The sequence below is a fragment of the Lytechinus variegatus genome, chromosome 10 (genome assembly GCF_018143015.1).
Source record: "Lytechinus variegatus isolate NC3 chromosome 10, Lvar_3.0, whole genome shotgun sequence".
Classification (NCBI taxonomy): Eukaryota; Metazoa; Echinodermata; class Echinoidea; order Temnopleuroida; family Toxopneustidae; genus Lytechinus; species Lytechinus variegatus.
In genome coordinates, this window is record NC_054749.1 from 19,755,501 (window position 1) to 19,782,838 (window position 27,338).

Sequence of the window (27,338 nt, forward strand, 5' to 3'; positions counted from 1 at the left end):
ACGGCTGTTTCCGACTCACCGTACGGCCGCCGTAGAGCAAATGTGACCAAGGTATTAAAGTCTCGTATATCGAAGTTCTGAGGCACAATCAATTTCCATTCTAGCTTGGAGTACGGATCTCCACTGTGTTTGTTCTTCTCCTCATGCATGTCATGCTCGTTGAGTTGAAAATTGTCTACGAATTTTTTTTTTCAGATTCTTCAGCTAAAATCGGCATAATAAATTACTATCTTCTAATGAGCATATCCCCGAATACGTCTGCCATTCTATCATAACTGATTCTTCAGACAGGAATCCGGATCTTCATGGGAATCTTCGTTCTATGCTTCAGCTTGCCATTCTAACAGTTGAAACGTGCACACTTTTTCCTGCTGTTAAACATTATTGTTGTGCCCAGCAACGCCCAGTGTAATAACTGTAAAGATTTGATGATGGATAGATGCACCCGTATTTTGCGCTCCCCTTGTTCCCCGATATTCCTGATACTCCTAATGGAATCGTGTTCCAAGATCGGTCTTGTCAAGGCTATGGGAATCCTGTTTGCAGACCTCTCCAAGTCGATCGAGATGACGTCAGCTGATCTTGGCATTGCACTTGGTCTTTTCTATACACTTGGGCTTTTGATAAGTAAATATATGCTATTATGATACTCTCGTATTATTTTGTTAAAAACTGCCATTTTAGACTCCACTTTTAGAAGGTGTCTTGGATTTTTGGACATACTGGACCACTGACTTCCTTTTTACTTGTCCTTATGTATTATTTAACCCTTTAAATCATAGTTTAGAAACCACAATCATATCTCTCAGGTGGATTTTTAATGAAGTATGTTAATTTTTCAGTAAAAGCAGTCAATTTAGACTCCATCTGTAGAAGCCTACTAGGATTTTGGGGCATACAGAACCATTGACCAGGGGCGGTGGAACGTATTTTCGTTGGGGGGGCAAAGCTAAAAAGAAAAGGGCACTTCTATGCCAAAAAGGGCATGCTGGTGCAAACGGAAATCGCATGAGATTATCATCTTTGTGAAGAAGTTGTGTGTTTTGTAATAATTAAGTTGAGAAAAAAAATATTTGGAGTGATTTATGATTGATAAGATATATATTTAGGTGTAAATATTTCGCGAGCGAGTGTAGTAAGCGAGAGGTTTGGAAAAAAATTCAAATCTGAAGTTGTAAAATTTGCGTTCGGTCAAGGCATCCTTAAACTTTATGTAATAAGACATGAACAACAAACATCCCAAGCAGTTTTTGTTTCCATAAGTACAAAAGGATGTGTAAAAAAAATTAACGCGAGCTGATTTTTTTTTATATACTGACAAGAAATTGAACTTTTTAAAGATTGCATTTAGTGACTCGTGAATAGGATACGGGCTACATATCTCACAATCGACTAATGCAAGCACGAAGCGCGAGCTGAAAATTTGTGATATTCTTACCAGAAAACTGAATGTTCTAGGCTGTTTATTTAACCAGGAACAGAATGACTACCTTAATAAACAATTTGTGCGAGCACATATCACGAGCCTTGGACATGTTGAAATCGCACTTGGTCTCTTCTTTACGCTTGGAGCTTTCGATAAGTAAATATGCTATCCAGCTGTGTAACCAGGATTTTCCAAAAGAGGGGCCAATTTGGGGGAGGATATTTCGTCCGCGAAAAAAAATTGACAAGGAAAAAAAAGGTCTTCAACCACAAATAAAGTATTCAGCACCAGAAAGAAAAAAATTGACAAGCAAAATAAGTCTTCAATCGCAAATAAAGGGCATTTCATATACCAGAAAAAAAAATTGACAAGCAAAGAAAAAAGAAAAGGTCTTCAAGTTCAAAAGAGGGGGCACACGTCGGTTTTCTTTGCATTTTTACATTACAAATTATTAATTTTGCTTCTCAAAGGGTGGGATGGACGTCCCCTGGATCAGTTATGACTCGTCAGGGGGGCAGTCTGCCCCCTGACCCCCCCCCCCCCAGGTACGCAAGTGATGCTATCGCGATACTCTCGTAACATTTCGCAACAAAAGCCATTTCAGACTTCATTTTTAAAAACCGTCTTCGATTTTTTTTGGTATTTTGGACCACTGACTGTCCTTTTTACTTGTCCTTATGTATTATTGACCCTTTAAACCTTGGTTTAGACACGAAAATCAAATATCCCTGGCAGATATTAAATGGACTATGTCATTTTTTTGTAAGTAATAGCAGCCATTTCTGACTCCGTTGAAAGCCATCAAGGATTTTCGGGCATACTTGACCACTGACTGTCCTTGTAACTTGTCCCAATGTACTACTCGAATAGAAATAAAATTAAAGACACTTATTCATTTATTTATTTATTCTTTTGTGCATGTCATGGCAATGTACATAGTGTTATCATCACAAATTGAATACATTTACATAAGTGATTATAACACGGTTGCAGGCATGCAGTGGTATGACAATATAAGCAGATGCTTGAGCTGTTGTCAGACCTTTGGATATATGAAATACATACATAAATATAAAAACAATACTACAAAGTCAAAAGTAATGATTACACAACGAAGGGAAGGAAAAAAACAGAGAAAAACAAGTAAACAAATTATTATGTGCCACAACTATTTACAAATATTTACAAGGAGTGTGTGAGGCGTAACAATAATAATTATATCAATCTTTAAGTTTAAAATGTACAGTACAACAAATCGTGTTTTGCAAAAAAAATACATCTTAGAGACAAGTATGCATTTTACCGCACTTTTGAAGGAATGCACTGACAATATATTCCTTGTACTAGTAGGAAGGGAATTCCAAACATCAGGTCCATATAATGTCTGATAGATTTGTGAGCCAACATTGTGCGACGGTTAATATACAAATGCATTATTAGACGCTTGTCTTGTGTGGTAGGTATGGATAGCATTATTTTGTTGAAACATGGTGGAAAAGCAGGTAGGTAACATTTTGGCATTAAACCGATACATAAAAAGGGAAGTTTGAAGAAAATGGACGCTTTACCAACGCTTTATCCAACTCATGGTAATTATCATCCCGTGAGAGTTTCAAGTCACATGACCAAGGTCAAAAGCCATTTAAGGTCAACGAACTTTTGGCCATGTTGGGGGTAATGTTTTAATTGCCATCATAACTTTGAATGTTTATGGATAAAAAGTGGATATAGGGGCAATCAAATATCATTGATCATAGTGCACAAGTCTTAGGTCACATGGTCAATGCCAAATGTCATAGTAGGGTCAATGAACGCATTATATTATAATTTTAGTTCCGAACAATTTTTGGATAGTTGTTATCAAAGTCAGCACTGCTGCTATGTTAATTGAATCGCGTAATGCAGTCGAGACCGCCAAAGGCGCTCCATTTTTATTATTACATTACGTTAATTTTTCCAAACGATGCTGGGAAGCTACTTGCATGTGACGTCACAAATGAAAATATGTAAAAAAAAATATCTTGTCTAATCTCTGATGGATTTGCCTGAAACCTTCATTAACATTTTTATTATTTTTTCTGCTATTTTGACAATCTTTTTGTCAGGGTGAATTCCCACTGTATACTAATTGAAGCTTGAACAAAATTCATCGTCTTCGAATCCGTTATATTGTCACGAATTTGGATTTGTATTATACTGTCATTCTTGGTATTCATTTGTACTATGCTGTCATTCTTGATATCCACTGAGAGCAGAGCCTTCTTGAGCTTGTCTACATCTCTGCCTGAGCGTCCTTCCAACATTCCCAGCTGAGGTAAAACATTATTTATTACCTGGGCCTCGCTCGTCAAGAGCGACTGTCCTTCGCTTACGTAACGGCGAGGATAGTCTCTCAGTCGCGTGCGACCTCGCCCAGCGATGACAGATCTCTGTCGCGTGCGACCTCGCCTGACCTCAGGCCGAGGACAGTTCTGTTTTGCATAAGTCCAGGGTCTCGCTCGCTCGTAAACAGAGTCTGCCCTTGTGTTATGCAACATCAAGGACCGACTCTCAGTCGCGTGCAGCCCATCTCGGCCGAGGACGAATGTTGTTCTTGGGAGAGGGATAGAAACTAGCTCAAGGATGCTTTGCTCGATTTAGCTAAGGGGTGGTAATTCGCATTTCAAAAAGAGATTCTCGGGCCACGTCTTGGAGTCCATTTCAATCGATTGTATAGCTGGATTGTGTCTTATTCCTCGAACGCGTTATAATAAACGGACAGTCTAACTCAACAGTCAGCTCTGATTGTTTCACTTTGCTGTTCCCTACTTTTGAGAGAATAGATGTACGGATAGTTGATTTACGTTCTGAGAGAACTGAAAGAATTGAAGTGAGAACTTTTTTACAGAGACAGTGAGAGGGGAGACAACGAACACTGGTGAACTCAGTGAGATCTGTGAGGGCCTACACTTAAGTGATTTAATAATTTCCAATCCCCTTGTATAAATTTCGTAACACTGGTGGCAGCGGTGGGATACTGGACTTCAACACGTTAGTCGATATGCCTGGAAGAAGAAGAAGAAAAACAGATTTAGAACAAGAGATCAATCAGCTGAAAGTTGAGCTTGATCAGGCGAGACTACATTCTCAAGTTTCAGATGGGGATGATTCTGATAGCGAGGTTAAAATTGTCGCCCCCAACAACTACCATGACCGCAAGGCTGCTATTCAACTTCCACATCAGGAATATTTTGATGGGACGCGCCCCTGGGAGAGTTTCATATTTTCGTTCCACAACATCGCTGAAGCTTGTGATTGGAATGCGAACGAAAAACGATTTCGGATGCTGGCATGTCTACGAGGAGATGCTGCCGATTTTGCCTTCCAACAGCTGACTTCCGATGTGACGGGAAACTTTGATAAGCTTGTAGCAGCATTAAGTGAACGATTTGAAAATAGGAAAACCCCAGCATCATTCGTTTCTCAGCTGGAAGCAAGACGTTTTGGGCCTAAAGAACTTATTGCTCATTACGCCGCCGACGTTAGAAGGCTCACAACTTTCGGCTACCCAAGTGCAGACGTCGAGACAGTAGAGACGCGCCATTTCTTAAGAAATGACGTAGAGACGCGCCATTTCGGGCTGGATTGGGGTTGAGTTTGCCGACTTGGAAACTAAAGCATGAAGAATTGAGTAGAACAGTGTACTAAATTGTGACGGATTCGTCCCTTGGCCGACTCGGTGGCTTCTTGGTTGGTTGCTCGGGGAGTGAAAAAGTAAATTCGTAAACATGTGAACTTTGATGCACACAGCCAGATCTGTTTTGGTTAGTCAAACGCTAATGTTTAGTATATAGAATGAGTGTTTCCGTATTGGGAATGAGCTTTTTTTTTCTAGTTGCTGTCTTTGAAAAGGAAGAAGAGTAAGAAAAGAAAAATAATTTTAGTATCATGGTGGGAATGATACCGCTAACAACACTCTTTTGAATTTCCATCAACACCGAAAGATTATAGCTTTAATGCTGTATATAATTATTTAACAGATCGTATGCGTGGTTTTCTTTCTCTTTCTCTCTCTCTCTCTTTCAATTTACTTCTTTCTTCTTTTCCTTTCCACCATGAAAAGTATGAATTTTTTATTGGAATGCTTACCTACAATGTGCTCACTATTTTTTTTTTTCTCTCATCATGCTCACTGTGATGGTACTGTATAACATAATTGTTAAGTTCATTCAGTCAAGATTATTACAAGATTTAATTGCAAATGATATTGATCTTTGTATACATGTATAGGGCATAGGCTGAAAGCCACAGCTGATTTAGCTGCCATCTACAGAGGAAAATCTACACGTATGCTTATCGTTGTAGTTATATGTGCTTAAATTTTCCGTTCAAATTCATGTTCTGTTTATTCGTTCTATGTGGCCTTCTGCAGCTGTTGCCTGAAGTTTCTTTGGTGCTCCTTATTTGTTTAACCTCAATTGATTATGTAGTCTTGCTTCACCTGGAAATATTCATTTTTCAGTCTTGTTTTACTTGGCATGAGTAGTTTTCCATTTAGTGATGTCAGTGACTTTGATTTGAACCTTCTTTTTCAATTACAGCAAAATGCTGGCAGTTTTTCGATTTCTGACGAACAATATGAACAAAATATTTCTGACACTATGAACAACAACGTAGAAGAATTTGAATATACTTTTGATGTCAATGACAAATCCTTTGTTAAATCTCAATACTACACCCAGAACCAATTTGTCAACAATTTAAAGTCAGCTGGTAAGAATGACTTGAACCTTTTGCATCTTAACATCCGCAGTGCAAATAAAAATTTCGAACAACTGAGCTTATTATTAGATAATACTAAAGTAGATTCTTTTGTTATTGGCCTGACCGAAACCTGGTTTACGGATGCTCCTCACACTATACATTCCTTGTCTCAGCATAACCTTATATTTAATAATAGAGTAAATAGGCGAGGTGGTGGAGTAGCACTGTACGTTCCAATACACCTGCATTACATTGTACTTCATGACTTAAATCTGATGAATGAAACGATGGAGACGGTTTTTATCGAAATAAAATTATCCAAAAGAAAAAACGTAGTTATAGGTACAGTTTATCGTCCACCTTCTTCCGATCATAATACGTTTCTAAATGAATTACAACAACTGCTTTCTAATCCTTTGCTTCAAAATAAACATTGCTTTTTGATGGGCGATTTTAATGTTGACCTCTTAAAATGCAGAGAGGATAATTTCTCTCAAGATTTTCTAAACACTTTATTATCATTTTCATTCATTCCGTTGATTACCAGACCCACTAGATTTTCTTCTCATTCAGGAACTTTAATTGACAATATTTTTTCAAACGTTGAGAGAGAAATTGATTCTGGTGTCATTCTGTCTGACATCTCTGACCATTTTCTTATTTTCGCTAGGATACTATCTCTCTTTGATAACAACTCGTACTCTTCTCATGTAAAAATGGTTAGGAAAATTACCCCTGAAAAGATTGCCAAACTCAAGGATAAGCTAAGTTCACTCAAATGGAACGAAGTATTAGTTACAAACGATGTTAACGAATCATATGATAATTTCATGACTATCCTTCTCGATTCTTTTAATGAATGTATCCCTCTTGTAAAATATAAACCAAACAACAAACGGACACCACGAAACCCCTGGGTTAGTAAATCACTTTTAAGATCTATCAATAAAAAAAATAACCTTTATTACAAGTATCGTGCAAACCCGTCAGATGCTGCTCGTGAAAAATACGTCAAATATAAAAACACCTTGACAACTCTTTTGAGATCTGAAAAAAAGAAATTTTATTGTTCTAAATTTGCAGCGAGTTCAAATAATATAAAAGATACATGGAAAGTAATCAATGATGTCTTAAATAAGAAAAAAGATCGCAATACTATAAAACATGTGAAGATCAACAATTCAGTTATTGATGATAATTTTGATATAGCTATGAACTTTAATAATTATTTCTCAGGCATTGGTCCAAATCTTGCCAACGAAATACCACACACAGATAAAACCTTTGAATGCTTTCTAAAGAACCAAAACCCACATTCACTATTTTTTATTCCAACCGATGCTAATGAAATCATAAAGATAGTAAAAGAACTTAAAAGTAAAAAAAGTCCAGGCTATGATGAAATAAGTAATGACTTGTTAAAAGATATCATTAACGAAATTGTTATTCCTTTAGAACACGTCATGAATTTATCTCTTGTTAATGGTATAGTTCCCGACCGAATGAAAATTGCGAAGGTAGTTCCTATCTACAAAAAGGGAGATTCGTCCGATATAAGTAATTATAGACCTATATCTCTCTTATCTTCTATTTCCAAAGTCTTAGAAAAAATTATATACAATCGTACAATAAAATTTGTGAGGAGTTTCGGTCTTTTATCAGAATCACAATTTGGCTTTAGGCAAAAGCATTCAACAACACATGCAATCTTATATTTCATTAATCATATAGCGACTGCTGTTGACGACCACCTTCACACTCTTGGTATCTTTCTGGACCTCTCCAAGGCCTTTGACACCATTGACCATGAAATCTTATTGTCTAAACTATCACATTATGGAATTAGGGGGAAGGCCTTGGAGTGGTACAGAAGTTATCTTACTGGAAGAAAACAGTTTGTCTCCATAAACAATTATAATTCCGATTATAATGACATGATTTGCGGAGTACCCCAGGGTTCGCTTTTGGGGCCATTATTATTCATTCTATATATCAACGATTTTCAGGATTCATCAAAGGCCTTGTCTTTCATATTATATGCAGATGACACCAGTGTTTTCTTTTCACATAAAAATCCTGATACTCTTGTAAACATAGTAAATACTGAACTCAGATGTATTCATGAATGGATCTGTTGTAACAAACTTTCTTTAAATGTTGCAAAGACCCAGTGCATGCTTTTTAGTAATTCAATCACAGCTCTACCCAGGAACGTCTTTCTTAATAATATTTTAATCGATATTGTCGATTCAACGAAATTTCTTGGTCTATATATAGATAACAAATTTTCATGGAAGCCGCACATTACGTATTTATCAAAACTTTTATCTAGAAATGTTGGCGTCATAAACAAACTAAAAACTTTTTTGCCTCCAAACGTTTTATCAAATTTGTATAATACCCTTATTCTTTCTTACTTAAATTATGGGATATTAGCTTGGGGCAGTTCCTCTAGAAATCAGTTGGATAGACTACTACTTACACAGAAAAGAATAATGAGAATCATTTGTCATAAACACAGATTAGCTCACTCAGATCAATTGTTCTTCTCCAATAAAGTTTTAAAAATACAGGATTTGTACTCTCTTCGCCTGGGCTGCTTTATGTTTCAGTTAAACCAAGGAGAGCTGCCAACTTCCTTAAGTTTACTGTTTTTAAGAAACGAGATTTTGCACAGCTACCCCACCAGATTATCGTCATCTTTCCATCTTCCGAAGCTCAGAACTTTTTACAAACAGAAGACTATTGTTTATACTGGTCCCCATTTTTGGAATTCTCTAGATGAATCTTTAAAACTGACACCAAGCTTATTTTCGTTCAAACATAAGCTTAAGACTACACTGATAAATAACTATAATGTTACACTATGATTTTCCTGCAGGAGGCTGTTCATTGTCCCATGTTTGTGCTTGAGTTGTTCTGATGTACTTGTCCCGTTTAGTGTAGTCTTGTATCGTCCCGTCTAGTTTGTATCTTTTTATACCATTTTCATTAATTAATGATACTGTAATATTATTTTGGGGAACCTGAATTACAAGCTCCGCTTTCCAAGGTTTCCCCCACAATATACAGCTAGCATTTAAGTTAAAACTGAACTTTCTAAAATTCAATTATACATTATATCTGTGTACTGGACCTTTGTGAACTATTTCAATATTTCTAATTGTTAATTTATTCTATACTCACATTTCTGTTGTAAAATAATTATCTTTGCTGTTATTGTGGAAATAAACGAAACGAAACGAAACGATGAGGACTGGGTGATCAAAATATGATCCTTGCCGTCGGAATGCACGAGCATAAATCCCTACAAGAGGCAAGGGAAATAGCGGAACGGTATATAAATTTGAGAGAGGAGAATAGCCGCAGCAGCTACCGACCGATTAGGGCTCTGTACGTCATCCTCTTCGATCAACGTATCCGATGATCGTCTGGCTGATTTTGAGCGTCGAGTTACCTCCATTGACAAAAAACTCGATACTCTTTCTTCTCTTCTGAAAGACCAGGTCGAAAGGCAATCGCAGTCGGGAGACGTTCGCCAAGGTAGACGAGGTAATGACGATAGAGGGCGCATTCCTCGGGGTAATAGACCACTGCACAGCCGATGCTATGAGTGTGATAGGGAAGGACATTTAGCTCGTAACTGCCCTAATGTTCATCCCTATATGATAGTCGCCACTACCCACCACAACAAACATTTGCACCCCAGCCATGGGCTCCGCCACAGCTCATGCAGTCGACACCCTACCCACAACAGTGTGGGGTCAAACATCACCACCGCCCCCACCCACTCAGGCCATGCATCAAACATGTCAAATGCAGGATGCTCCCCCACGCTTTAGAGATCATACGGACGCGGGAAACTAGGAGGGGCCGATCCAATCGACCAGGTTTCGGCCCTTGAAAATAGAGTTGGCGGTGCACGAAGAATTATCAAGCTCATTAAAACTAAGGGGATTTCTGCCTTTATTGGAGTGAATGTTAATGGTGCTAATGCTAAATTTTTGGTCTACTCTGGAGCAGCAGTAACTGTCATATCATCCAAAGTGTATCATAGTATAGCCCAAGACTCACGCCCAAATCTGATGAGTCTGACAGAAGACATCCAACTTCAGGCAGCAGGAGATGGGATACTTAATATTCATGGAACTGCCGATATTGACATATCGATTGAGGACAAAATATTCAGGTGGAATGTATTTGTTGCCGACATAAGTGACGAGGGCCTTCTCGGATTTGATTTCATACACCACTTCAATTTTGTTCTCGAACCGAGACGTGGGCTACTCCTGAACGATCGCCTGTTTCGCTTTCAGATTGTGGGCGACCACGTAAGCTGTAGTGTGATAGTGAAGAGTAACATCGTCAGCCCAGCAAACTCATAGGTTATCATTGCTGGGTGTTCGGATACTTCAAAGTTAGACCCAGAAGAGTTACCCAATGGATTAATTGAGCCCATTGGTGACAGGGAGACCTAAGAGCCGATACATGAAATTAGTCGCTTAGCCCTGGGGGCCACTTACATTGACGAGTGGATACCATGCGCGACCAAAAAAACACGATAGAGCACGTTACGTACGTAACGTGGTAAGGGTGTCAAAAACACAAAAATAATTAAAAAAGGGTATCTATTTCGCTAAGAAGATTACGTGTTTAGGGTCGAATTTGCGGGGAGTGATAAAACAAGACTAAAACGTTTTATAAAGGCATTATGAAAAATACGAGACATTTGGCTTCCTCCTGCTCGTACGCACGGGCGTCCGTCGATATAACACATTATATTTTTATGAAAATATGCACCCTTTTTCTTAAAAGTTGATGGAGAGGGGGAAAAATTAATCGTCTCAAGTCGGGGTATTCAGTAATGGGTACAGGAGAAACTATATTTTACTGATTTTCATGATTCATTCCATTTGATTAACTCATCTATTCGTGTTTTGGGGCTAATCTTTCCCTTACGCATTGCTTTTTGGCAGAAGTTCTATGGAAAATGCACCTTTTTTCACACAAACTTTGAGACACTCTGTATTCATTCCCCCATTGCTCGAGAATGAACGGGCAGTTAACGACGGGGTGAAAGATTTATTGAAGAATGGAGTGTATGTTTCACGAAAATGAAAGCCATTACCCCATTGGATGTTAGATCAATACGTGTTTTTTAGATGAAGTTAGTTGTCGAATAGGCTCTCCTGGCATTTGAGGTCTCTATCGGTGACGTCACTCAGGATCGTCATGCCTGAACCATCGGCCGGGCAGGGGTCGCAATGGTAGTATGATTTATGCATAATGCACTCGATATATACAATAATCTTGTCCTCCCGTTTAAATGAATGTGAAACTCATATAATTTTCATCAGAGCATTCGACAGGAGTACTGTAGTACACATTTCTTTGTTATAAGTGAATTAAAGTCCCTCCAGTGAGTTTGATCACCCCTATTTAGAAAATGTATCACCCCTAAGTTGTAACACAGTCAGCTGTTTGCACTCAGGGTCACTCCGTGACCTGTGTGTGCGTTCAAGAGTTGTACACGATTTTCTGTCTCATTTAGGCAGAAATCTTTCATAATGTGTCCTTTTTGCCCCAACGTGTTTAGAGTCCGATTTGCGCGAGGTGTAGAAGATGGGGTCGTACCGTCGTACTAAGCCAAAATAAGCGGTAAAGCCGACGACCGAAGGACCCGTAACAATAAAACATTCCTGCACTTGTTTAGGGGTTCATTTCAGGGAATATTTGCCAAGACTAGTATTGTTTTGTTTCCAATACTTGTTAAGGGTAGGGTTTCACACGCCAATACTTGTTAAGGGTGTATTTTCAGAATATGGAAATTACGTGTTTAGGGTGCTTTTCGAGACCCCATGGTCGCGCATGGTATCCACTCGTGAATGGAAGTGCCCCCCCCCCCGGGTTGCTTAGTCGATATCAGTAGGAAGGATATCAATTCACCAGTGCGCGTAGCCAGTGCACTTGATAAGGATACACATGTGCATGCTGGGAAAAATATTGCAAACCTTCAACAAGTAGACGATGTGTATGGAAAATGTATGGATGAGGTATTTCTGCTGCCGGTAAAAGTGGTGAAAAGTAGTTCTGCATCTGATACATCGGTGTTTGAGGGTGCACGGCCAACAGAGAAACTGTCTGTATCCACCCAAACTCAAACAGCTTCTTCCGCAAAAGAAGGGGATCCATATGTGAAGAAGAATTTATCTTGCATTAAGTGGTTAGCTGCCATAGTTTTTGTCGTCGTCGTCGCGTTAGCCGCAGCCGCAGTGTTAGTCGTGTATTGTCAAGATACAGAGTTATGTTTGGTATTATGTTAATGTGTTTAATTGGAGTCGTCGCGGTGCGCTGGAATAATGTTAGTACTGCCCGTGTTAAGGACGGAGCAGCAAAGTCATTAAATTGGAGATTCTGGCCTATTCCAAGTTGGCTTATGAGAGCAAGTAGTGTTTCAAAGCAGCATATGAAGACAAAGTTGGATTAGCATAGAATTAGTGTAAACCAGGATGTCATAGTTGGAAATCTTGCACATGAGGAATTGCTCAAAATTCAGCGAGATGATCCTGGTGTGTCGATTGTGCTTGACTGGCTCACCAAGTCCCCGGAAAGACGCGACAGCCAACTCGGCTTATCCTGTAAGTTTGAGTCATGAACTTCAAGTTCGTAACACTAACCGCGAGCATTAAATTGACTTTTGGATTCTCTCATGGAATAGAGAAGAAACTTTTGTAATGATGAACTGTCCCCTGTCGCTTTATACATGGATTTTAAGTATTGTTCTATTTGTCTTCATTATGTTTTTTGTCATAATCTCTATATTCACATCCGTCTCCATCTTTCTCCTCATCCTTATGTAGGGCGTGGTTTTGCCTAAAACTGCTGCGGCGCATGTTCGTTTGGATTAGCCAGTAGTTAGCTGGGGGTGTTTAAGAATTAGAAACATATTAAAGTTTGATGTAATGTCATCTCTCATCCCTCACAACACATACACACTGAAACTAAACTGAAATGAAGAAACATAAGTGTAACTATAATTAATGCTTAAATTATCATTTAATTAAATTGGTTAACTAAATATCAACTAAATGTGAACTCTATCGTCCCTAGCCTTAAGCCACATCTACATTATGATGTACTTGCCCATTGCAATGGCCAACCTCTCTCCTCCACCACCATTTGAATAGACGAAGCTCAAAAACAATACCGCACTACATTTTGATATGTCTCCTTCCCAAACTACAAATCTGAACTGCCCACAACTACCAAAAAGCATGAGGTCCATGCCCCAACCCTGATATCCCACAATAATTTCTTTGTTTTTCACTGCATCCATCCCATAATAACAGTATAACGCTAGTGTATAAAACAAGGATACAAGAGAGGGGGAGAGAGGGAGAAAAGAGAGGAGAGGGGTAAGGAAGAAAGTGGTCATTGTGAATTAATGCACTACACTGATAGATTTATGGTCCAAGGGAGCAATAAAGATCCCTTGATCAAGACCAGAAGCCTTGGAATGGACATGAATGAAAAGTAGTAATTTTGAAAATAGTATAACATTTATGAATGGAAAAAAATGCAGAATTACCCAAAAATTCTCAAGCTTACACCCTTCCCTGCTTAGTTGAGTCATGACTCCCACTGTCATGACAATATTGTTAAATGTATTTTTTCTATCAATTAAACCAAAATCTAAATCCCAATGTACATTAAACTGTAAACAATTACAAACTGCAAATTATCATATGGATGTAACGAAAATAATAACATAAAACAGTCAACAGAAGCGATAAATTAAATTTCAACCATACAGTAACCATCAATTGATAAGAAAAATAAATCCAATCATAAAGAGTCCATAGCAAATTGCAGCCTTCTATGTGAAGACCAATTAATAGATATCCAGTTCTTGAATCCGCAGTTATCAGTTCTTTATTCAATCTGAAATATTCCTTCCAGTCCTAATCCAGATCTTGATCCTTAGTCCCAGTTCTGAAGTTGGTTCCCACTCTGATGATGAAACTCCCAAGTGTATACGTTGACTTCCAGTATATTATGATCAGTTGATCACAAACAATTCCAAAAATTGTTCAAATGTAATATATTGTAATGGTAAAGGTATAGTAGATGTGGCTTCGATTAAATAGTTTAACGTTTATCATCCAGTCTGCCTTTGATAAATGTCCACACAGAACTGTGCTGTATCCCCACAAAAGCAGGTATCAATTCTCAAGCACTCTAGTTCTGTGCATGTAGACACCACCATCAACAGAACAAAGACAAAAATTACACAAATCTAAATCACTAATCCAATGCTATTTATCACTTATTACTTTATTCTTATATATCTGTTACTTAACCTTATTCTTCAGTGGTATAAAACTATTGTAAACAACGCCGATGACAATTTACAATATGTATACTTAATCCTTTCTGAAAATACTAGAACATTTCTTTTTCTTAATATGGTCTAGCTGATAATGTAATTTTTTAAAAAAATCCTTGTATTGCAATAAATGACTTTAAAAAAAATAATAAAACTGGGAACATCCACATCCCAGTAACCACACAAAAATATCACAGAGACTCACAAGGTCTCTACCCTGCCAATAAAACATGAACAAACACTTCTATACAGCCTATAGCAGCGTTACGCTACAGCACATCCTCAAAGTGCATACACTACAATTCTTGACTGCCTCGTACGAGTTCAGTGAGTGCTTGATCATCTCCAAACCGAATATTACATCCATTACGTCATGGACCAAGAGGCATATGCCTTCAAAACGGCGGAATAAGAGTCAGTTCTATTGACAGAAAACCGTATTCTCAAATACATAACAAAAACTCTAATCTACTTCTATATCATCTACTACCCAGCTGTCTACTCAGCCGTCTACCAGGCAATCTACAACCTGCGAGCAACTTATGTCTGCTCAAATTCATGTGTGCCGATTGGGCTACCCACATGGTACACAGGTGTTCTTTGCCATAGCCAAAATATCAATAATAATAAAGTATACAAGTCATGTTCATTGCAATACAAAAATTTGAACTTGAAAAATTCTGCGAAACCTAGCTTCACAACTATGGTATAAAATAACTGCTTGAAAATTGATGATGCTGTCTACAAGACGAAATCACAACCCCCAGCAACTAACATGACAATCCCACCGCTGCCACCATTTTGTAGGGCGTGGTTTTGCCTAAAACTGCTGCGGCGCATGTTCGTTTGGATTAGCCAGTAGTTAGCTGGGGGTGTTTAAGAATTAGAAACATATTAAAGTTTGATGTAATGTCATCTCTCATCCCTCACAACACATACACACTGAAACTAAACTGAAATGAAGAAACATAAGTGTAACTATAATTAATGCTTAAATTATCATTTAATTAAATTGGTTAACTAAATATCAACTAAATGTGAACTCTATCGTCCCTCGTCCCTAGCCTTAAGCCACATCTACATTATAATGTACTTGCCCATTGCAATGGCCAACCTCTCTCCTCCACCACAATTTGAATAGACGAAGCTCAAAAACAATACCGCACTACATTTTGATATGTCTCCTTCCCAAACTACAAATCTGAACTGCCCACAACTACCAAAAAGCATGAGGTCCATGCCCCAACCCTGATATCCCACAATAATTTCTTTGTTTTTCACTGCATCCATCCCATAATAACAGTATAACGCTAGTGTATAAAACAAGGATACAAGAGAGGGGGAGAGAGGGAGAAGAGAGGAGAGGGGTAAGGAAGAAAGTGGTCATTGTGAATTAATGCACTACACTGATAGATTTATGGTCCAAGGGAGCAATAAAGATCCCTTGATCAAGACCAGAAGCCTTGGAATGGACATGAATGAAAAGTAGTAATTTTGAAAATAGTATAACATTTATGAATGGAAAAAAATGCAGAATTACCCAAAAATTCTCAAGCTTACACCTATACTTACTGATGCGTGATGTGCATCTCTTGCTTAACACTTCCTCTTATGGAGACAATATTTTCGTTAAATTTGGTGTGTCTGTTTTTATATTACGCCCTACCTTTTGCTTGAATTTTGTTTTACTCTCTGTTTTAATCCTCCATTCTTTATTATTCTTTCTCATCCTCTATCGGCTTGCTCTGTTTTATTCACTTATGTCATGGTTGATAACGGTATATATTGTTTTATTCAGTAGTTGGTGGTTTAAACTGTTCATTTATTTTGTTTTAATTCATACGTGTCCATTATACTACTTACATATAGATCAGGATATTCCTGGCTTTCTTTGATGTTGATATTTTTCTTGCGTAGCCATTTTTTAGTGTTTAATTGGTTCTCCAGTGTTGAATGTCGCACTTACTGCACTGTCACTAATGCTGTTGGCGACACGCAACCGTAAGGCACGAATTCAGCAAAGAGATCCGACAATTCATAGCTAGCCTTAGATAATTAGCTTATATTTAGTAGGCAAATCCATTTGTACAGATCCAGTCACACATGTAATTGAGTTAAATACTGCTAATGATAATAGTGTATGTTGTAGATAGAGGCTAATTACGACTGTCCATTTTTCTTTACTTTTTGGTAATGTTTATTTTAGATGATTTTGCGTCATTATGCTTTGCACAGTCAATAGGTTTGAATCTGTCACTGAGGACACTGAGTTTTTCCGGGGAGGGGGGATAGTGTCACGAATTTGGATTTGTATTATACTGTCATTCTTGGTATTCATTTGTACTATACTGTCATTATTGATATCCATTGAGAGCAGAGCCTTCTTGAGTTTGTAAATCTCACAGCTTGCGGGATGTCTACATCTCGCTCTCCCTGAGCCGCAGCGTCCTTCCAACATTCCCAGCTGAGGTAAAACATTATTACCTGGGCCTGGCTCGTCAAGAGCGACTGTCCTTCGCTTACGTAACGGCTAGGATAGTCTCTCAGTCGCGTGCGACCTCGCCCAGCGATGACAGATCTCTGTCGCGTGCGAGCTCGCCTGACCTCAGGCCGAGGACAGTTCTGTTTTGCATAAGTCCAGGGTCTCGCTCGCTCGTAAACAGAGTCTGCCCTTGTGTTATGCAATAATAGCTCTATGATGCAACATCAAGGACCGACTCTCAGTCGCGTGCAGCCCATCTCGGCCGAGGACGAATGTTGTTCTTGGGAGAGGGATAGAAACTGGCTCAAGGATGCTTTGCTCGATTTAGCTCTCTATAAAAGGGGTGGTAATTCGCATTTCGAAAAGAGATTCTCGGGCCACGTCTTGGAGTCCATTTCAACCGATTGTATAGTTGAATTGTGTCTTATTCCTCGAACGCGTTATTATGATAAACGGACAGTCTAACCTAACAGTCAGCTCTGATTGTTTCACTTTGCTGTTCCCCACTTTTGAGAGAATAGATGTACGGATAGTTGATTTACGTTCTGAGAGAACTGAAAGAATTGAAGTGAGAACTTTTATACAGAGACAGTGAGAGGGGAGACAACGAACACTGGTGAACTCAGTGAGATCTGTGAGGGCCTACACTTAAGTGATTCAATAATTTCCAATCCCCTTATATAAATTTCGTAACAATATTTATCAATTATTTCGTTGTTTGTTTGTTTTTTCAGCTCCACTTGTGGCTTTTGTTATCACCCGTACCTCGCATCCCCGGATTCTTCTAATATTTGGCGCCACTATGGGGTGTAGTCCTATCATTATTGCATCTCAAGCGACACAAAATTGGCATTTGTTTCTCACTTTTGCGATATCAGGTAACGTGCAAAAAATGAGCAATGTTCTGTCTTAATTTTTTCTGCTTTTGGATTTTTGTCAGATTGACATTTGAAGACTTCTACATTTTTTGTCACGCCCACCAGAGATGAAGGCGAGATTTAGGGGGTGTTGCAAGAAAGTATTTGCAATCGATTGCAAATGTTCCGTTGCAATCAATTGCAAATATTCCATTGCAATTTTACAACTGATAAAGCGATTTTTACTGTAGCACATGCTATCATACTCCATGTTTCAAGAAGCAGATCACAATCAATCATAAATTTGCATTTAAGGACCGAAAATAGGCTTGCAATTGATCGCAAGTTTCTTGCAACACCCCACCTTGGATCCAAATTTTAATGTCGGCCGTCATCCGTCCGTCCGTCCGTCACAAAAATTATGACACAAAGCTCCGCAACCGTAAGTCACTTTTCAACCAGACTTGGATGGTAGATGTACTTACGGGACCTGTATGCTATTCTGCAGTCAGAGGTCACATGTAAAGGTCAAAGGTAATTTTCAGTTGACTTTAAAGTTTACATGCAAAACTCTAATGATAAATGTTATTCCATACCATTTATTTCACAATAAAGTGTTGATAAAATTCTGTTGCGTGCCCTCGCATCCAATCACTATATTTCTAGTTGTTTTCATAAGTGGGAGAGACACAAAATCTCTTATACTTTGTTTTTCAAAGGTTCCGCTTTTTTTCTTCACTCCGACCCCGTAGAGTGGTACTTTGGGGTGTTGGGGTGCTGCATGTGTTATTTTCGATAGGCTGCACCACATGGAAATCTGGTAATTCACCCTTTTCAGATCGTAATATTTTCATCAGGCGCTCCGCGCTCGCATTATTGATATTGACAATGCCCAGATACTACAATCTAAATCTTAACACTCGCAGGCATATTTATTCAGATACGCAGCTTTATTTAATTCAAAAAGTGCTTAAATTATTAAGTTTCAGATCAGCATATCAAATAATTTCTGCTCGTGAGTGTCCCGGTTCTAGCTGTTTTAGGTCTGAAAACTCAAATTTGTTTCCGCTTGCCGCTTCGCGCTCGCATCACTTAGTTACATACTTATCCTGTTCATGATTACAATGTCCCGTCTTTAGGTCTGAAATCTCAATTTTGTTTTCGATCGCTCGCATCAAGAGTTATACCTATCCTGTTCATGTTAAAAACGTGCTTAGAATGGCATTTTTTTATTTCAGAATGTTATATATTTTCAGCTCGTGCTTTGCGCTCGCATTATTTGATTATTGAAATATGAATTGTCTGCATGGGTATATATGCTGCAAGCAGTCCTTATAGAACGTAGAACGTTGACTCTTTTTAAATTTTCTGCAAGCGCGATTACGCATCTCTTCAGGTTCACAAACATTGCTCAAAATTTTCAGGACAAAGATACATGAAATAAAAAAAAAATAGCTCGCGCTTATTAGCCTTGTATGTATGAAAAATGTGATAGTAACTGAATAAATAAGGCTTTAAAAAAAGCAAAAAAGAAGTGTGTGTGTTTAAACACTTGGAAACTTGTTGAGCCTCTCCAACCCTTGAGAAGTGATTTCAGCCCATTACAGCACCCCAACTGAAATAAATCGTTCTCAGGGCCCTGCTCACATACACACACACACCCTCACACACCAACACACACATATTGATATGATCTAACAACACCGCGTTATACCTATCTTTATCTGGGTTCGGGTATTTTCAGTTGTTGTTGTTTTTAGAGACAGTGGCGACCAAAGCCCGCTTGAATAACGACCGATAGAGACAACTCCCTCTAGAACCCGACAGTTGCCACGAATGAATGTTTTCTTTGCCGCCAACCTATTGAGCACGCTGATTCAACCATGATTCAACTACGTTGACTTTCATCAAATTCAGTATCAATGCTCTTTTGTTATTTGTTTATTTGGCGCCGAGCAAAAGTATGTATACACAACAAAAAAAGTAAGTCCCCCCTTAAACAAACATCAGTAATTTCCAAACCAATGCGAGTTTTTAATATATCTATACATGAGCGTCTAGGTAATTTCATAAGCTACCCTCTGAGTAAATATTATGGACGTATTTTTTCGTCATGCTTCAGTGAGCACCATCAGAAGGCAAAAATGTCACTTTTCAAAAGTCACAAGCCAAATATCACGACTTTGATTCCATTTTATTGGAACTTATTCCACATTCTCATCATGAAAAATCGTCAGAAGGCCTATAAAAGGTTCTTTCTAAGAGACGATACAAATTTTTGGCTAAATTTCACGTTTGAATAAACACAAGTCCAAATTTGCTATAATTGGATATTTTACACTTTCTATCAATAAAAATGATAGAATATGATGACAGTTATTTTTGGGAAGAGTTTCTTCAACGGTATTCATCGTTTCACGGTTCAATGCACATTTATTGAAAACAAAAAAATACGATTTTCAAATATCATAGGCGAGTATTGTTTCATTTTGGTAACTGAAAATGATCTTTTCTCAACTTTTTCGTTGTATTCATGACCAATTAACATGCTTCAATGATTCAAAGGCGTTTGATTAAACATTCACGCTTGAATGAACATGTGGAATGTGATGCTCTCTTTTTGACGTTATTGGAAAAAATGTAATTTGTAACTTTGGATATCAGTCACAGACCTTGCATAGTTCATTTGATTTGATTTTTATGAAAATCCCGATGTTTAATGCATCAATAAGCACACAATACTCGAAAATTATGCAAATGAGAAGAAAGTTCAAGGCCTTGGCCCCACTCTGTGCCGTATCGAATGTTTTTTTTTTTTTGGTGTGCGCACCTTTTAGATAGTGTTACTCTGAAGCCATGTGCGAAGTTTCATGAAATAACTGTTGGCAGAAATAACGAAAATCGTCCATGAAACAAACCCTCATTTCAAAATTTTGACTTCCTCTCTCATAGACTTGTGTACATTATGGGGGCATATGTTTACGAATAAGTAACCCTTTATTCAATAGGGTGGAACTTTTTTCAAGGCTGTCTTTAGCAATGTCGTTTGGCAGTAATGTTTATCAACCTATGGGCAAAATTCTGTGTAAATATTAAATCGATTTGTTTATTTATGGATGAGTGAGCACGCTTCAAAGTGGGAAAATTGGTATTATCAATGTCACAGACGCCTTTTGAAGGGTAATTAAGTGATTATTGGGGGAAATTAGGTTTCAAATGTGACTTCAGTTGCTGTTGTTTTGTTTTCTATCACCACACACTTCCCGAACTTTAAACATTTTTATGGTTAAGCGAGCACAATGGAAAACTTAGGAACGAATACTCTTTATAATGCATAAATGTATTCTTTTCCTAACAATTTCTCAGGATCAGTTGAATGTATGGACAAATCAGTGGTGGATCCAGAATTTTAAAATGGGGGAGGGGCCTATAATCGGGGGAGCCACCAACATTTTCAAATTTTAACATGATCTAACAAGTTGTAGATGATACTACCATAAACCCCTATGATGATACGTCACAATGTGGGGGCCACGGAACGGTTTTCAAGAGCCAAAAGTGAGGGGGGGGGGGGCTGATCATGCAAAAAAATCAAAATCGTGTGGTCATTTTTACATTTTTGTACATGCATTTGGAAAAAGGTTTGGGCTGAAGACCACGGCTCGGTGTAAAAATGGCAGAGGTAAAAATGGCAGAGGTAAAAATGGCAAAGGTAAAAATGGCAGAGGTAAAAATGGCAGAGGTAATAATGGCAAAGGTAAAAATGGCAGAGGTAAAAATGACAGAGGTAATGATGGCAGAGGTAAAAATGGCAGAGGTAAAGATGACAAAGGTAAAAATGACAGAGGTAAAAATGGCAGAGGTAAAAATGGCAGAGGTAAAAATGGCAAAGGTAAAAATGGCAAAGGTAAAAATGGTAGAGGTAAACATGATAAAGATAGGCTACATTATGATTATCATTCATGACCGGACTCTTGTCGACGAAATGGGCTATAAAAACTGATTAAATATTATGTTGTTTTTCATCATTTAAGATCTAAACTCAATCATTTTCTTGCCAAAATGATTTCCATTAGTGACTGCATGATGCCATTTTTACCTTTGCCATTTTTACCTCTGCCATTATTACCTCTGCCATTTTTACCTTTGCCATTGTTACCTCTGCCATTATTACCTCTGCCATTTTTACCTGGCACCGAAGACCACCCCCCCCCCCCCCCCCCGCTTCCGCAGCCCCTGCAATACATTGTGCTCACTCATCCATGAACATACGATATAAATCTGGTCTGAAGTTGTTGAATGATGGATACCAAAACAATATAACACCATAATATTCACCTGAAAACAACTTTTGCACAACTTTGTATTTGAACAAACTGAAAAACGATTCTTGTGACTTTCAAAAATTGTCATTTTTAATTCAATCTTTAATTACTCATGCATGACTGAACCAATCGATCTCATTTTTCCCCAGGAGTTGCTTAATGAGTGAAGAAAACCACCTATGAGTTATCATATCTCAAACTAATTCGGTTCAAAAGATACAGCAATTTGATTTAGGGGGGACTTACTTCTTTTTTGTTGTGTATATAATGGTTAGTCAAAAGTTTGGCATTTCCCACGTACATCTTAACACAACCCTCGAACGGAAGAATTCATAAAATAACGGGTTCGAACTTACAGAAGCGATCGGGGGAATTCAAGGAATTTCTTCCAATCGGGTACACATTCACCTTACCTGGGTTGAGTGAAGCACAGTATGGGTAAATTTCTTTCTAAAGGGAAACATTCCATGGCTAGGAATCGAACCCACGTTCTTCAGATTGAGAGACGAGAGTCATAAGCCACACATATATTTTCTTTTAATCTGCATGGTAATACGAAAAATGTTGATAACATTGCTCTAACAAGACTTTATGTGTATTATTACCTGTGTATTTTCGATTATGCTTCTTTTATTCCCCTTATCTCAAACTACAATTTCTCTCCATTACCACAGGGGCTGGCTACTGCGTTTTGCGCATGACCTCCCTCACTGCACTTGATAGACTCGCTGGGGAACACTTCAACCTCTTGTTCAGCCTTTCGACTTGCGGATACTCGGCGGGTATGGTTCTATTCCCTTTCCTGGCTGAGGAATTGCTGATGGCCTACGGCTGGCGAGACGTTTATCTCATCCTGGGAGGATTGATGCTGAATGGAATTCCATGCGCTCTGGCCATTCAGATAACTCAGGAAACATTCAACATAAGAGATAAAGAAGAGTTGCAAAGACGAGACCAAGTCGGTAATGATACTTCTTTGACCGGAAGTAACGGGTGTTGCCCTGATGCATCAACAGAGAATGGCGTTGTTGATGCCGTCGCTGACACTGACCCGTTATTGACTCCTTCAGCAGGCCATGATCATATTGACATAGGTGTGGACCTAACCTTGCCAAAGGATGAAACATCTCCTACAAGATACTTTGATTATATAGCCAGTTTCCCAGGAAAGATTTCATCCTGTATTGGAAACATGGGATTTTACGACGACCCATTTTCCGTCTTCATTTTCCTTTCAATTGCTATGTTCTTTTTCGTGTATAATGGATGGCATGATTTTCTAGTACCACACGCTCTCCAAAGAGGAATCTCTGAACAAAATACGATCATCTTAACCTTCGTCGCCGCAGTTGGGAACTTCTCTTCACGGCTCATCATCGCCCTCCTTACTCACCACTCTGTTGACCCAATCAGCATTTTCCTCGTTTTATCTATCATTGACATGGTGTCGTTGGCGTGTGATGTCTGCTTACCTCATTATTATGTCATGTTGGTGACGTCATCTTGTTCAGCTGCCACCATCGCTGGAAGAGCTGTTTTGGGAATCATCATTATAAGGAATCGCGTCTCCTCTGAAAACCTTCCTATGGCTTTGGGTGTGAACAACGTCGTAGAAGCTTTTGGATTTTTCCTTGGTGGATACCTATCAGGTGGGTGTTTCATAAAGCTGTTGGTAAGTTAAGAGCGACTTTAAGAACGACTGGTGATCCTTTCTTGTGGTGAATGGTGCAGTCATTGGCGATGGCTTGACGCGTAAGAAAGGTTCACCAGTCGTTCTTAGAGTCGCTCTTAACTTACAAACAGCTTTATGAAACGGCCCCCAGGTGTGAATGGGTTATTTATGAAGCATTTCAGGTGAAAAATAATGTATAATGGGATATTTGGTCTGTCCTAAGTTATGTTCCCGACCTTCCAGCAAAATGACTAAGGCTGGTCCGTGATCAAAGCCAGTATAAGTGCATTTTTACTTTTTGTAATAAGAAATTTCTGTACAAAAGGTCTCTTCAATTTTTTGCAGTCTAATGGGAAATTGGCAAGACATGAACAAATGAGTTATTCGGTAAAATGAATTGACATGTTGCAATTAATTTCAATCATGACAGTTGCATATTCAAAAGCAGAACCTTTCCGCCGGATTTTATTTCTCTTTTGTATGGATCACAATTTCTAAGACTACACCAAAATAGTAAATGTGACCTTGAGGTTTTGTGACAAAATGGAATAATCGACGAGATTGAAATTTGTTGGAGTGTGTTTCGCGTACAGTCATGCCTTTCAATTTGGTTTCGAGCCGAATTCATGCATTTCATCAGGTCGTAAGCGCGATAATGCTTGTATAGACCGGTCCAATTCATTTTATTAATAGAGATTCCGGAATAGTGGGAGGTTGGGGAGCGAATAACCAAAGGTTTCTATTTATCAAGTGTCGGATTATGAACTATAATAATGGTAATAATGCGAATCCATTCAGAACACTGATTTATTCAATAATGCACAGATCGGTGGTTCAGATAAAGAATTATACAGGTTTTTTGATGACCTTAGATCTTTGATTTTCCATTTATTGCCATGGGTTTCTATTCATAATCAAATGAAGATTGATAACGTTTTTATTCAAAATCGAACAGTTTTCCAGTTTGCTTGTGTTTCGCGTACAGTCATGCCTTTATATTTGGTTTCGAGCCGAATTCATTTATGCATTCATTTCGTTGTTAATTTAAACATATTGAATGGGTTTCTCCAGGCTGAATATTTTATGATTTGAGCATTTTCATATCAGTCCGCCATGGACAATGAAATGGAATGTTAAAGCCTTGCTGGGGAAGATGCATTTTAGTAAATACAATTTATGGCTTTACTGGGTTGAAAGCCATCAATTGTATATACAAAAATGAATCTTCCCCAGCAAGCCTTCAACATTCCCAAATACAAAAAGTTTCATAAGAATCAGATGAATTTTAACAAAGTTATGAAATTTCAAAATTTTGCATTATTTCGGTAAAATAGTTTTAAGCATGTACTTCGTGAATATGCAATGAGACGATGATGCAATATCCCCACTTGTATTTTCATATTTCATCGCATGAATTAACATTCATTCAAATTTCTTTCTCCGAAGATATCAAATATAAATGACTACTGATTCGATGTGTCGGATAATTATTGCTAAAACGTATTTTGCTACAAGTGAGACATGCTTTACAAAAGTAGGCGTATATGATGTCCAATTATTATGATCTCAAGTAGGGAAAGTGGGGACTTGACACCATCAGCCCCCCTAATGCATATTTATGGCGCCATCCATTATGAATGTTTTCATAAAACATTGTTAAACTTCAAAACCATTGTTTGAATCATCTGCTCATCTAGAAAGTATTTTCAACCTGGAGTACCCCTAAGCAAAGGGCGGATCCATGATTTATATTTAAAAAAAGGGGGGACACATTTTCCCGATGAAATTTGACAAGCAAAAACAGGGGGTCCTCACTTTCAAAGGGGGGGGGGCACACTGAGGTAAAACGGTATATTCAAATTACAAATTTTGATTATGGCTCTCAAAGGGGGCTCGGCAATGCCCCCCCCCCCCCTGGATCCACCAATCAGCCATTTTCACAATTTTCAACCTCCTTCCCAAACTAACGAGGAACTTCAGTTTGCTTTGATGTTGACAATTAACCACTACTGGGTAGCCATGTGAAAAAATAAATGACAACCAACAAAAGAATGTTATCCTTGGGTAAATCAGAGGTGAGAATGTTGCGTGACGTACAGAACTTCTCTACTTCCCATACGACAAGCAACATTTTCACCTTTAATCCACCCATGACAATTTTGTTTACACAGTCATGATTACCTACTATCAGTTTATATTATGACCTAATAGATAATTATACTGCTCATGCATTCAGTTAAAAGTTGTTGTTGAAATGTCCTGAACGACACATATAGAATTTCCCTTTAAAGGTCAAGTCCACCCAAGAAGAATGATGATTTGAATAGAGAAAATAATCAAGCTAGAATAGCGCTATACATTTCATCAAAATTGAATGTAAAAACGTTGTGACATTTTAAAGTTTTGCTTATTTTTTCATAAAACAGTGATATATGCACAACTCAGTGACATGCAAATGAGACAATCGATGATGTCCCTCACTCCCTATTATTTTTTTTTAATATTTGAATTATACAATTTTTCTTTTTTATATAGATTTGACAATAAGAACAAACTTGACTGAGCCATATGGTACAAAACAATGCTAATTCCACATGTTCAGGGGGAATTAATCTTTTCACTTGACAATGAGGAGAAAATTAAAATGCTTAATATTTCATATAATACAATACAAAGAAATAGTGAGTGGATGACGTCATCCGTCTTCTTATCTGCATCCCGTCAAGGATGTGCATATAACTATTTTGTGAAATTGAGCGAAAATTTGAAATGTCATTTTAACTTTCTCATTTTACATCCGATTTTGATGAAATTTTCTGTTATGTTTATTGGATTTTTTTAAATCTTTTTTATTCAAAACAACTTTTTGGGGGTGGACTTGTCCTCTAATAAACGTCTTGTGGTGTTATAATTGCGCTAAGGTTACTTTGTTCAGAATGGATTAAAATCATTTGTTTAAGCGGTTACTTTATGGAATTTGAGAGACGATTAACGGATGGTAGAGGAAGGTTGTCTATTATCTTATTTTTCATTATTATCATTTTGTCTACATTACAGGGTTGGTGGCAGACAAATTTTCAACGTACAATGCATCATTCATACTTCTCGCCTCTGTTGATGTCTTTGCCTTCGTTTTCATGATGTTTCCTAAAGTGCTAAAGAAACCTGAAGTCAGTTCAGACGTGAAGAATTGAGAAAAGGTTGACCAGAGGAGAGATTCGTTTGAAATTTGATTTACTTTATAATAATTATACAGGTTATTTAGTAATACAAGCACACTTAGCATAGCAAGTAGATAAGTAGAAGTAGTAGTAGTAGTCATGGTAGTAGTCGTAATGGTAGGATAGTATAGTTGAAGAAATAAAGGTAGTACTGGGGAGCGTTTCATGAAAGGACTTGTCAGACGTTTTATCCGACAAGTACTGTTTTATCCGACAGTTACTATGG

At 38.1% G+C, this 27,338-nt stretch overlaps 1 protein-coding gene across 1 annotated transcript; it reads left to right on the top strand.

Moving 5' to 3' along the window:
* On the top strand, positions 1–27,338 carry LOC121422752. Its single transcript, XM_041617930.1, has 4 exons — positions 1–627; positions 17,772–17,915; positions 22,894–23,868; positions 26,949–27,338. The coding sequence occupies exons 1-4, from the start codon at positions 429–431 to the stop codon at positions 27,083–27,085; spliced, it is 1,455 nt and encodes a 484-aa protein (XP_041473864.1). The 5' UTR covers positions 1–428; the 3' UTR covers positions 27,086–27,338.

What these genes read in the sequence shown, in the direction of transcription:
- LOC121422752 (XM_041617930.1), top strand. Translation starts at nt 429, where the DNA reads ATGATGGATAGATGCACCCGTATTTTGCGCTCCCCTTGTTCCCCGATA. An exon ending in TCTCACTTTTGCGATATCAG is followed by an intron (nt 17,916 to 22,893) that starts GTAACGTGCAAA and finishes CCATTACCACAG; the next exon opens with GGGCTGGCTACTGCGTTTTG. An exon ending in CCTTGGTGGATACCTATCAG is followed by an intron (nt 23,869 to 26,948) that starts GTGGGTGTTTCA and finishes TCTACATTACAG; the next exon opens with GGTTGGTGGCAGACAAATTT.